The 13,126-nt window shown below is 50.2% G+C and overlaps 1 protein-coding gene across 1 annotated transcript; it reads right to left on the bottom strand.

The window, feature by feature from the left end:
- Positions 1-10,225: 10,225 nt before the first annotated feature.
- On the bottom strand, positions 10,226-11,887 carry LOC131567063 (zinc finger protein with KRAB and SCAN domains 1-like). Its single transcript, XM_058818533.1, has 4 exons — positions 11,836-11,887; positions 11,644-11,727; positions 11,249-11,322; positions 10,226-10,657 (listed from the first exon to the last, which is right to left on the bottom strand). Exons 1-4 carry the CDS (start codon positions 11,885-11,887, stop codon positions 10,226-10,228), a joined length of 642 nt encoding a protein of 213 aa, XP_058674516.1.
- Between the last annotated feature and the right edge of the window lie 1,239 nt (positions 11,888-13,126).

Here is a 13,126-nt window from a genome sequence, read left to right as displayed (position 1 = left end):
AGAGAAAAGCCAATGGGTGGAAGGGGAAAGAGGGGAGATCAGCCAGGACAGGAGGAGTTGAAATGAGTCAGGATGTTTTCAGAATTTCCTCAACACCAAGAGCAGTCTGACTCCCTTCTCCATCCACCACTGACAGCTTTGCAAATCAGGAATTGTTGAAGCTGTTTTGCCCCCACTCCAGGACGAGAATCCTGCTACAATAACTAATTGTGTGTGTATATCTATCATAAAACCATGTTTGTCTGAAAGTAGTTTTAGTTTGGAAATACCCTGTGGATGGCAGAATCATCAGACACTGCTGGGATGTTGCACATTGCTCAGGGAAGAGCTGTGATTGTTATTAAATTGTATCCTGTTAAACTATGGTCTGTTGGCCATGAAGAGAAACTTTCTGTGACTCTGAGTCTCACCAGTTCCTGACCCCCAAAGGACACAAACCTGATGAGTTGTGGTTCCCACCCCAATGGTGGCACTTGCATCTCCCTCCATCCCCAGAGCAGAGCTCCCTTGTTCCAGAAAGTCCCTGGCAATGCAGGGATGAAGGAAACAGGACAGGCTGTGGGGATCAGGGGCAGGGCAGAGCCAGGGAGAAGAATGACTTTTGCATTTAATGGAGCTCTGTCTTCCCTTGGCTTTGTTGGCTGACATTAAATGAACATCCCTCTGTGTCTCAGGCAGCTCTTTCTCCAAGGAAAGCAGGTGGGAGCTGGAGCCAAGAAGCTGAAAGCTGCAGGTGCAGCCTGGGCTGGAGGGAGCTCAGATTTGCACAAGGCTGCTCTGAGTGCCAGAGCTTGGATGGGGGAAATGGTGGGGTGGGGGTAGGGACAGAGTCTGATTGACTGTCAGCCATGAAGGGTCTTGATTTTCATATCCATTCAAACTGCATGAGGAGGCACTTGGAGTCAGTGTCAATTGGAGATTGCACGGATCAATAAATTGACAGGGAAGAAAACCCTAAATTTGACCTAAGAAATCTTTTCTCACTGTCTTTTAAAATAGAATATATTCAGTTTGGATACACTACTGAAATCTGTCTAATTAACCACAAAGGATTTGAAAATTAAAATCAGATTATCCCCAGAGGCTTGGCCTGTTCAGGTTTCTGAAAGTTGATGAGCCCTGGGACACTGAATTCCTGCACTGAAGAGCTGAAAGCTGAACAAGCCTCTGGAGCAGGAAAATTCAGCAGCAGCCTCCAAGGTGCTGAGGATGTCAGCAGCCCCCACTGAGGCCATCCCTGCCCAGAGACCGTGGGGGAATGGGCAGTCAAGGAGAGCGTCCCTGGGGCTGGGGCAGCACAACTCAGAGGCAGCAGCGGCTCCAGCTGGGAAATGGAGTGTGGAATGTGGCTGGGAAAGCCCTGCCTGGGCTGGGCCAAGCAGGACAGACAAGCCCTGACCCCCATCCCCCAAACAACTCTCAAGGAGACGTTTAAAAGGAATTATAATTGTTTGTGTACTCTGAGTTGGACACACTGGAGAAATACCAACAAGAGATTCTCAGGAGCTCAAAAAAACAAAACAGCCTTTACTGGCAACCTTAGAAAATCTGAGGAACTTTGGCAAAAGGTTTTTTATCACATTGTGGTGGTTTTGGTTTGTTAATTCAAGATTTTTCTAATCTTGAAGTTTCTTAATTAATGTATTGATGAGTGTGTTGGGTTTCGGTGTCAATTAATTATGCATTTATTTTGTTGTGAGACAGGATTACGAGAAAGATAAAGTAGGCCTAAAATTTTAAAAGGGTATAAAGAAAATGGTATTAAAAGTAAATTAAAAAAGAAAAAAATAGTAAGAATTAAAATGAACTCTTTAGTACAGTTTTTTTTCTTTACAAGTTTTTACTGACAATGTGAAGAAACTAAACTTAAAATTTCTTGTTAGTTTACTGCTTCTAGAATAGTCTTTTTTTTAGATTTCTTCGGGAGAGATGATTTTCACGTTAAGCTTATGGAGATTTTTTTACAAGAGGAAAAAATTGGTTTTTTGTGGTTCTTAATTTAGTCATGGATAACAGTTGTCTGGGGAACTTAGTTATTGTGAAGTTGGTTTTATTGCTACAAGCTTGTTTTACAGCTTGTTAATGAGCCATGTTGACTTATGCAGTATTGTTTTAAAGATGAGTTCTTAAACAAGTAAAAGTTTTTATTATTTACTTTAAGATTATTTTACCTCTGAGAATAGAGATCTTCTCTTAGGGATAGTGGATTATGTTTTTTCCCTGTTTAAGATTTGATGAAATTACAGTTATTTTAACATTTGTTTACTTTAGTATGGAGGTTTTTGTTTGATATTAATTTGAATTTTTTAAATTGTTTTTTGTGTTTTAAAGGAAAAGAGTTTTTTCTTTATAGTTGATAAGAGGATTTTAGTTTTAAGATTAAGATAATTTTTCTTCTTTTTTGTTTAGGATTTAATTTCTTTTTTACTGATTTTGATGGGGTTTTTGATTGTTTTTATATGCCTGTATTTTGGTTTGTTCTTATACTCGAGGGAGGATTGAAGTATTCAAAGGACTAACACCTGACCTGCCAATAACTTGTGGTGGAAGTTGTGGTTTGGTTTTGTTAGGATTGGTTTCATGGTTTGTTTTTGGCTTTTTTTGTGTTTAATTTTAGTTGTAAGGTTATTTTGTATGGGTTGTATGATGTAGGGGGTTCTGGTTTTAGTTGTGTTGGGGGGAGAGAACTTGATGGTAAGATTTTAATAGGTGTGGCTAGGTTTGTTCTGGTTGGGGTTTTGTAGCCTCTTTTGTTTTCCTGTTTTGTAGTTGTTGGGGTTTGGTTTGGTTAGAATGGCGCTGATGGGGAGGTGGGGGGTGGCCTGGGGAGGAGGGAAGGGGCTCAGCCCACAGCAGGGTTGCTTGGTTTGGTTTGGTTTGGTTTGGTTGGGTTTAGATGGGGGCTGGGGCCTGCTATTTCTTTGTTAACTGGAAAAGAAAAAGGAGATTCCTGGGTTTTTTCATCTTTAACATTTGTGTTTCACAGAGGCGTGTTCAGTATCTTAGTGGTCTAACAGATTGTCAGTAACACAAGAAGTTTTGTAATACTTTTTAAAATTCTTCTCATGTCAAACTACAACAGACATTCAACAAACAAAAAATACTTCTGAAAGCATTGACTTGGCCCATTCAAATTGACAAACTGTAAGCCTGTTCATTTTGATTAAGCCTGTTCAATTTTGACTAGTGTTAATAAAAATTTGCAGAACCACAGAAACAGAAGAAGAAGACACAGAAAGAAAGACAAAAGATACAGAGAAGCACACACAGAGCTACCACCTCCTGGATTCCAGCTCAGTTCAGATGGAAATTCCAAGAGGAGGCAGGGTCAAGATGTGTGCTTGCCTTGTGGTCAGCCTTCAATTCCCCTTGGTCATCCTGGGCCCTTCCCCCAGCTGGGCCTTGGGCTCATTTGGTCCCTCAGGAGCTGGGCTGGGGCTGCAGAGGTGGCTGTGGAGCATTGCCTGTGCTGTGCCGGGGACTGGCAGCCACTGCTGGGCTGGGATAGAGGCTCTGGGGGGATTGGGGTTCCAGGGCAGGGCAGGGCTGGGCTTACAGGGCAGGGCAAGGCTGGACCTGCCCCTTCCTCCCCCACATGTGAAATGCTTCCAGCCAAGAATCTCCTCCAATCTGTCACAAGAGGGAACGTTGGAGGTGGAAATCCTAAATTTGGCCATGGGCACCTGGAGGAGAAGGACAGTTCTTTTCCATAGGAAGTAAAGCACAGAGTCCCAGCGTTTGAAAGGCAGGTGAGAGCCTCACTGGGCTAAGGCCAGCTAGACTTGTCAGGAATGGCAGATTTCGTCTGGGAGCAGTCTTTGTATTTAAGGAATTTTCAAGCAGGAAACACGATTTCAGCCTTGGGCACATGCAGAAGCAGAACAGTTCTTTCCACAGGAAGGAGAACACAGAGTCTTCCCCAGTGTTTTGGGGACAGATGAGAGGTGACCCTTGTAAAACCACTGCAACACAGACTTGTCCTGGGAATATCCCTATGGAAACAATCTCTGGGTATAAGGAAATTTGGAGTTGAAATCCCAATTCTGGCCGTGGATGCCTGGAGGAGAAGGAGAGTTATTTTCCAAAGGAAGGAAAGCATGGAGCTCCATCATTTAAATAGCAGATGAGAACAGATCTTCAACATGCCAACGTCAGCTGGACCAGTCAGGCAGTCCACAGGAGTCCAAACCAGCCAGACCTATTCTGTGTTCCCTTGGTTTTATGTTTCCCCAATATGTCACAATGGCCCACTGATTACAAGAAAACTTGCAGTGTCACAATCGCCCCTAGGTTCCAAAAGGCCCCAGAGTATCACAGTGGTCCCAACGATTCCATAGCCCTTTCAGTGTCACAATGGTTTCTGTGTTTCCCCAGGCCCCACAATAACATGTCTCTTCTGTTCCATGAGCCCTGATTGTCACAATGGACCTTTGGACCCTGGGGGTTTGCAGTGTCACAATGGTCTCCTTTGGCTCCACAGCGTCACAATGGACGATTGATGACAGGAGATCCCTCTGTGTCACCCTGGAGCTTTGGTTTCATGCAGCCCTGCAGTGTCACAATGAACCCTTGGTTCAATGGGGTTCCACAATGTCACCATAGCCCCAAGGTTCCATGCAGCCCTGCTGCATGTCACAAAGGCCTCTTGGTTTCATGAGGCCTCACAGTATCACAATGGTCCTCTTGGTTCTGTGAGGAACCCCAGGGTCACAAAGGTCCGACTGGTTCCATGAGGCCTCATAGTGTCACAATGGTCTCCATGATTCCATGAGTACCCTCAGTGTCACAATGGCCCCTTGGTTCCATGAGGCCATGAAGTCCCTTAATAGTGTCCCCATGGTTCCATGAGCCTTGCAACATCACAGTAGACCTTTGGATCCATGGGGGCTCACAGTGTCACAATGGGCCCTTGGTTCCATGATACCCCAAAGTGCCATAATGGTCTCCACAATTCCATGAACCCCCTCAATGTAACAATGGACCCTTGGTTTGATGGGGTCTTTCAGTACCACAATGATCCCTACATTCCATGGAGTCACACAGTGTCAGTACTGTCCTGTTGGTTCAGTGAAGTCCAGCAATGTCACAGTGCTCTCCATGATTCCATGAGGCCCCACAGTGTCACACTGGTCCCTTGGTCTCACAGAGCCTCACAGTGTCACAATTGTCCCATGGTGTCACAGGGGCCCACAGTTTCACAATGGTCCCTTGGTCTCACAGGGCTCCACATTGTCACAAAGGCCCCTTGGGCTCACAGAACCCCACAGTGTCACAATGGTCCCTTGGTTTCATGGCCCTTGGCTGCTGCATTCCCCCCTCCCCTTCTCAGGCCGCCCTGCCAGCTGAGAAATGCTCCTTGGGCCTCAGCCTTGGCCAACAGCCCCTGGGCTCAGCTCCTCTGCAGCTCATCACAAACACTGTCTGCTCCAGGCACTGCTGCTGCCCAACCAGCTCCTGGTTCCTTTAGCAGCAGCCCTGGGAACGGTTTCTGTTCCCTCAGTGGCACAACATCCCTGTTCTCACACTGCCAAAGAAAGCTGTTGATGCCAAGTGCGGCCGGGATGAACCATTGCTGGGACTGCAGCCCCTCTCTTGGGGCCCTGCAAACAGCGCTCCAAAAGGAGCCCTTGGAGCTCTCCTGGGCCAGCGACTCCCTCTGAGTGGGGCCTCTCCCAGCCGGGAACTCTCCCGTTTGCTGCACTCGGGGATCCTGAACAACGACGGAGCCTGGGCCGATCCCCCCACTCCTCCAGGCTCAACCCTTCACTCACTGGGGAGATGCCAAAGGATCCACAGTGAGCATTTCCTGCCCTCAGGGGAATTTCTCCCAGGTGCCTTGCACTGACTCTTGGTGTCTGTGTGCACACAGGAGTGCCTGTGCTGGGGAAATGTGGCAGAAATGCTGCTCTCTGAGGGGCTTGAGTGCCTTGGACAGTTGAGTCAGGCAGATATCCAGATATCAGTAAAGAAGGTTAAGTCACGAGCTCTAAGCTAAGTTAAATGCTGCTAAGAGTTGTTCTTTTGCTAAGTTGTTATGATTAATATAGGTTACTAGCTAAGTTAAATATTGATAAATGTTAGTCCTTTGTTAAATGGCAAAGACATAGGTTATAAGTTTGGTTAAGTACTGTTGAGTGCTGTTCTTTAGCTAAATTGTGAAGTTGAAGGTATCAGTTAAGGTTAAAGTTCAGTCCTGTTAAGTGTGAGCCCTGTTAAGCTTTTAGGCCATATTCCTTTTATCCTTGCCCTCACTGTCCTTGTGTCACACACACACACAGGGACAGTTCTTGGTTAATTTCTGGTTTGATTGCCCGGATTCTGTTTGGTTTTGTGGTTGCTTTGTTTCCTTGGTGTGCCTGAAGTGTCCAGTCAGGAGCAGAGTGACTCTTGCCAAGGAACTTTATGCTGCTGTCCCTTAATATTAAATCTGGTTTTTGCTGATCCCTTGCCGAGGATTTTTTCAGCGCTCTCAAGGCCTCATTGGTAGCAGGGTGAAGGAGCCCTGGCCCAGGCTCTGGCCCTGGGGGACACAGGGACGCTGCCGGGGGATCCCTGTCCCACTGTCCCCCCCAGGGCCCCGGCCCCCGGTCCCCATGTCAGGCTCTGGGGTCGATCTCGTGGAACATCCTCTGGGGGAGGCTGCGGGGCCGGGGGGACCTGGGGGAACAGGGGGGAGAGGGGACCCCGCTGTGCATGAGCAGGGTTGGACTGCTCTGGGGGGAACTGTGAAGGGGTACGGGGCCGAGTGACCTCACACAGCCCCTGTGATGTCACATAACCACCTGTGATGTCACACAACCACCTGTGATGTCACACAGCACCCTGTGATGTCCAAAGCCCACTCTGGGATGTCACAAAGCCATCCTGTGTCACAGAGCCAACGCTGGCATATCTCTCTGTGATGTCATACAGCCATGTTGCGATGTCACAGAAATCTCAGTGATGTCACAAGGGAATCCCATGATGTCACTGTCCTGTGATGACACACCCTGTTCTGTGATGTTACTCAGACACCCAGTGATGTCACAACTCACTCTATCATGTTACAGAGCCACCGTCCATGATGGTAGAATCTGCTCTATGGCCTCACACCCTACTCAATGATGTCACTGCCACATCTGTTATTTCACAACCCCCTCAGTGATGTCAGAAAACTTTCTCTGTGATGACTCTGCAATGTCATGGCACACATTTGCAACTCACAGCCTGCTCTATCATGTCTTACAGCCATGCCATCATGTCACAGTCTTCTCTGTGATGTCACACAAACCCCTCTATGATTCTGTAGCTGCTCGATGACCTCACACAGCCCACTCTGTGCTGTCACACAGGTTCTTACTGACATCCCAGCTGCTCTGTGCCTCTGTGACACAGCCCCAGAGGTGCTGCTGTCACACAGCCCCCTCGGGGCCATCCCACAGCCCCTGCCAGTGCTGAGCCCCTGTGAGCTCTGTCTGTGCCCTGCTGGTGTCCCTGAGGGGCCCTGGCAGTGCCCCAGCCCTGCTGGGCTGTGCACAGGAGCTGCTCCTGGCCAGAGCTGTCTCTCTGCAGCGCTGCCCTTGCCAGGAGCTGCCTCTGGGCCAGGAGCCTGGCCCAGCTCAGCAGCACAGACACAGCACAGGGACTTTATTGACCCTCTGGGGCTTTGGTGCTCTTTGCATCAGACTCAGTCCCCGACAGTGTGCTCAAACAACTTCTAAAAAACTCAAAATCAGATTCAAAGTCCAAAGATTCTTTAACTTTTACTGGGTCCCACTGAAACCCTCTCCTCCCCAGTGACAGAATTCCTGTAGTGTGGGTTCTCAGATGTCCTGGGAGCCCTCACAAGGCTTCTGGCCAGAATGTCTGCGGAGGGCAGCCAGGCTGCTGCAGGGGCAGTGACCTCACAGCCATCACCATGGCAGCCCTGTCCCCTGGGCCTGGCTCTGCCCTTTCCTCTGCCCCTGCCTTGGCTCTGCTGCCATGAAGAGTTTTGTCATTAATATCTTGTCCCCAAGGTGCTGGGGCCAATGGCTTCCCAGTCAGGCTCCTGGAGCAGAAGCGGCTTTTCAGAGCCCAGCCAGGAATGAGCCCTGAGGCAGCAGCTCTGCAGTGGTGGCCACCAGGCCGGGCTGCCAAGGGAGGCTTCTGGCCATGGCCTGCAAGCAGCTGCTGCTGCCAAGGTGCCTTTGGTGCCTCAGGCTCTCCCTGGCACAGCTCCCAGCACAGCACTCTGCCCTTGTGCCCGAGCCCTTCCCTGTGCTGGGGCTGGCCTGGGGCTTTTCCTGCAGCGGGACCTGCCCTGCTCATGGCACAGGAAAGGCAGATCCTGCTGGAGCAGGAGGCTCTGCCTGCAGTGGGCTGCAGCAACTCCAGCATGGCCCTGTTGACTTCAAAACTGCTGCCTAGAGCACTGTATTCTAATAATTGTTATAGCTCCTGAACTGTGGAGTAAATGAATGTGGTTAAGTTCTTTCTTCTAATCATGATTAGAATCAATTAGAGGAATATTTATGTAAATCTATTGGGTATCCCATCGTTAATTCTGTGGGACAAATTGGGTTAAAGGTTCAATTCCACCTCTCCAATCCTTTACACCTCTGAAAAAGTCTGGGGCTGGGATTGGATCCAGCCGCTCCCAGTCTCCTGTCTTAGAAGGAATTTTAGAAGTTTAGGGGCCCTGCAGGGGTTTGAGGATCCATGGTGGCTGTTCAGTGTCATTTCTCCACCTCATGATTTAGCAGGAGTTTTTCCAATAAAAAAATAAAGCTTTCGCCTGAAGCTCCCACTGTGCCCATGACAGGAACCCCTGTAAGTGTCTGGGACATCCCGGCTCTTTGGCAGCCTGGGGACTCCTGGGATGTCACCGTGGAGCCCTCGTGAGTGCCTGTGACAGATCAGTGCCTTTGCAGCCCAAGGTGGCCTGGGATGTCACCATGCAATGGCTGTGACTGCCTCTGACCAAAGAGCTCTTTACCATCCCAGAAACCCCTGGAAGGTGTCCATGGAGCCCCTGTCTCTGCGTGTGACATTCCAGCTCTGGAAAAGCCTGGAGACTCTTGGAAAATCCCCATGGAATCCCTCTGAGGGTCTGTGACAAATCTGATTTGTGGAAGGCAACCATCACCAGCTCCCTGTTGCTATGGTCAGTTTCCATGGCAGCCATCACCAGCCCCCTGTTGCTATGGTCAGTCCCTTGGCAGCTCCATGGAGACCCCATGCCAGCGGTGGTTGCCATGGACACCAGCTCAGGCCTGCAGCCAGAGCCCGTTGCCATGGCAACCATTGGCAGCCCCATCCCCAGGCTCATGGGATCCCAGAACCACAGAATTGGCTGAGCTGGGAGGGACCCATCAGGATCCTCCAGTCCAGCTGCTGGCCCTGCACAGGACACCCCAACAATGCCAGCCTGGGCCTGGCAGCGCTGTCCAAACACTGCTGGAGCTCAGAGAGCCCTGGAGCTGGGACCCTTCCCTGGGGAGCCTGGGCAGGGCCCCAGCAGCCTCTGGGCAAAAACCTTTTCCTGACATCCAACCTGAGCCTGCCCCGACTCAGCTGCAGCCGTTCCCTCCACTCCTGTCCCTGGGCACCAGAGGGAAGAGGTTCCCACAGCCCCAGCCAGGGACCCGCTCCCAAGGCTGCTGCCATGGCCACCAGGGCTGGGACCAGCTGGGATGCTCGGTGTCCACGGGCCAGGGTTCAGGAATAGGATTGTCCAATTTCCTGTTCCCGCTAAAACCGCGCTGCCCTCCCTGCCCTCCCACCTCTTGTGGAAAGAACAAAAGGCAAAGATCCCAGGTTGGGATAAGAACAATTTATTTGGAACAGCAGCAAGATAAGGAACAAACAAGAAAAGAAATAATACTGGCAACAGAAGGGATAAAATAAAGGGAAAACTACAACACAACTGACTGTCTCTTCCCGGCCACAATTTTCCACTGCCTGGAAAGGACACCCTTCTTCTCAGGAGAGAGAGAGAGAGAGAGAGAGTCCCTTTCTTGCCCCCGGCAATGTCCTGAGGTGGGAGAGAATATAATGACATGGTCATGCCCTGACCCTCATGTGTTTCTTCAGAGCCACATCATGTCCATTGGCAAGGGCAGGAAAAGGTACAGGTGTTTTCCCAGACTGAATCACAAGGAACATGGACCACCAGGGCTCTGCTTAACATGGGTCCTCCATGGGGGTTGAAGCTGGAGCAGTGCACGAAGCTCCTCCTGCACTTGGGGCATTGGCAGAGCTTACTTTACCGGTGCCTCCTTTGGTGTCTGGTCAAGTTAGAGCTCCGGGCAAAGCTCTTCCCACATTGGGGACACTCGTAGGGCCTCTCCCCAGTGTGGATGCGCCGGTGTCTGATGAGGTGGGAGCTGTGCTTGAAGCCTTTCCCACAGTCAGGGCAGCAGAAGGGCCTCTCATCCGTGTGAATCCGCTGGTGCAGGAGTAGATTGGAGCTGGTCTGAAACCTCTTCCCACACTCGGGACACTCGTAGGGCCTCTCCCCAGTGTGGATGCGTTGGTGGGTCACAAGGTTGGATCTGTAGCTGAAGCCCTTCCCACATTCTCCACACTCGTAGGGCCATTCCCCAGTGTGGATCATCTGGTGGCGGATCAGGGTGCTGCTCTGCCTGAAGCTCTTCCCACACTCAAAGCACTTGTGGGGCTTCTCCCCATCATGAAGCTGCTCCAAGAACTGGCTGAAGCTCTGTCCACCTTCCTGGCTCTGGGTAAGTCTTTCCTCCTCAGAGCACCCTGGGCTGTGTTTGGAGCCCCTCTTCCTGCAGGATCTCTGGGGATTTTCCTCCCCATTAGAATTCTGCACTGTGGAGTCAATCAAAACAGCCTCTTCCATTTGGTTCTGCCAAGGAGATTTTTTCTCCCTGGTCTCCATCATCAGCTTTTTGTCTGGGGAAGGAATGGCAAGGAGAAGATGGGATTTGCCTCCATTCCAGAGGGAAGGGGAAGGAGATCCCCCCAGTGCATCCCCAGCAGGACGGTCTTGGCACCAGGGTTGTCCTGCAGCCGGGGTCTGTGCTGGGCTGGGAGATGGAGCAGGAGAGAGGGGGAAAGGGGCACTGATTTCCTCCTCACCTGCCTGGGCATCCCAAGGCTCGTTCCTCTTCCTCTCAGCCTCCCCCTCCATCCAATCAAGATTTGGGAATGGGAAATCCTGTTCTGGGGAGAAAACAAAGGGTGCGCACATTGTCTTTTGTCCTGGGGTCTGTGCAGGGCTGGGAGATGGAGCAGGAGAGAGGGGGAAAGGGGCACTGACTTCCTCCTCACCTGCCTGAGTGTCCCGGGGCTCCTTTCTGTTCCTCACAGCCTCCTCCTCCATCCAGTCAAGATCTGGGAATGGGAAATCCTGTTCTGGGGAGAAAACAAAGGGTGCGCACATTGTATTTTGTTCTGAGATCTGTGCTGGGCTGGGAGATGGAGCAGGAGAGAGGGGGAAAGGGACACTGACTTCCTCCTCACCTGCCTGAGTGTCCCGGGGCTCCTTCCTGTTCCTCACAGCCTCCTCCTCCATCCAGTCAAGATTTGGGAATGGGAAATCCTGTTCTGGGAAGAAAACAAAGGGTGTGCACATTGTATTTTGTTCTGAGATCTGTGCTGGGCTGGGAGATGGAGCAGGAGAGAGGGGAAAAGGGGCACTGACTTCCTCCTCACCTGCCTGAGTGTCCCGGGGCTCCTTTCTGTTCCTCACAGCCTCCTCCTCCATCCAATCAAGATTTGTGAATGGGAAATCCTGTTCTGGGGAGAAAACAAAGGGTGCGCACATTGTCTTTTGTCCTGGGGTCTGTGCAGGGCTGGGAGATGGAGCAGGAGAGAGGGGGAAAGGGGCACTGACTTCCTCCTCACCTGCCTGAGTGTCCCGGGGCTCCTTTCTGTTCCTCACAGCCTCCTCCTCCATCCAGTCAAGATTTGGGAATGGGAAATCCTGTTCTGGGAAGAAAACAAAGGGTGCACACATTGTCTTTTGTTCTGGTTTGAAGGCAAACTTGGGGGAGAGTCTAAGTCGGAGTTACAATTTAAGAAGAAAATTTAGATCAGGGCAATGATACAGAAACACTGCCTTAAACTGACAGAGTCAGGATATAACCTGACACCCTGTTGGTCAGGGTGGTGGCAGCAGTCCCATTAAATGGTGGCTTCAGTCCTGTTGGAGTGATCAACGTGATTCTGTCAGAGCAATGATCCTGTAGAAGAGTCTGGTCTTCCTCTGAAGGTCCAGTGGTGGTTATGGAGCTCTTGTCCTCTGGGAATCCAGTAGGCAAGCTGCTCCTGGTGTTGCCAGCCTCAGCTTATATCCTGGTAGGAATGCTTGGTTCCTCCCCCTGGGTGGAGCATGCCACAATGGGATGATGGAATTTTATCAGTCCTGCAGTGACACTCAATGGCCCATTAGCAGAAGATCTCTCCCCTGGAGGGCGTTATCAGGGGTGAGTCATGCAAGAGATAAAGAACACTGCCCTGCCTGTTTGTAGCAGTTGATGAAGATGGGGATTAAAAACGTGCATTTGGTTACATCTTGCATTGCAGCCTGAAACAGTGGGGTAATCCCTGCTCACGGGGTGAACACCACCCCCCTTACCCAAACTGGCTCAAGTGTAAAACCCCCACCCCGGGAAGGCCACACACACAGGGTGCAATGTCACACTTGGCTCCCTCCAGACGAGGTCTCTGTCCCTTGCTGTCTCCCCCTTTTCTCTTTCTTTCCATCTCTCTCTCTACCTCACATTTACTGTTCAATAAAATCCATTTTGGATTTGGTCTTGTTAGCACCTTCCTGGCTGCAGAGGCATCTCTCTAATAATTTTCTTAACCAGATTGTGACATTGTTTTGGTACCGTGAGTTTAGGCACTGTTGTCTGAACCCAAGTGCATTTGACAACAGCATGGTTCCCTCTACTTAAGAGGTTGTAGTTGTCTCTGGAAGAACTATTGGAAACTTGGATGCAGCTTCCTCTGAGCGACTTACAGGAGAACTGATGAAGAAAATAGGTGTTGTGGGTGGCCAGTGTAAAGAAAATATTTTGTTGTCCTTCCTTGAAAAGTTTGTTAAAATTGCTGGAGGAAAGGGAGCAAATGCTACCAGCCAGACTGACAAGGTTCATTCACCCCACGATGAGGAACACAAGGCTGCGGAAAG

This window comes from Ammospiza caudacuta, chromosome 22, assembly GCF_027887145.1.
Source record: "Ammospiza caudacuta isolate bAmmCau1 chromosome 22, bAmmCau1.pri, whole genome shotgun sequence".
Taxonomy (NCBI): Eukaryota; Metazoa; Chordata; class Aves; order Passeriformes; family Passerellidae; genus Ammospiza; species Ammospiza caudacuta.
Note: the sequence above shows the minus strand (reverse complement) of the source record. Positions and strands in the feature narration are given on the sequence as shown.

Coding starts and splice junctions, on each gene's coding strand:
- LOC131567063 (XM_058818533.1), bottom strand. CDS start 11,887: ATGGAGGAGGAGGCTGTGAGGAACAGAAAGGAGCCCCGGGACACTCAG. Junction 11,728..11,835: donor GCCCCGGGACACTCAGGCAG/GTGAGGAGGAAG, acceptor TTTTCTCCCCAG/AACAGGATTTCCCATTCACA. Junction 11,323..11,643: donor GCCCCGGGACACTCAGGCAG/GTGAGGAGGAAG, acceptor TCCCATTCCCAG/ATCTTGACTGGATGGAGGAG.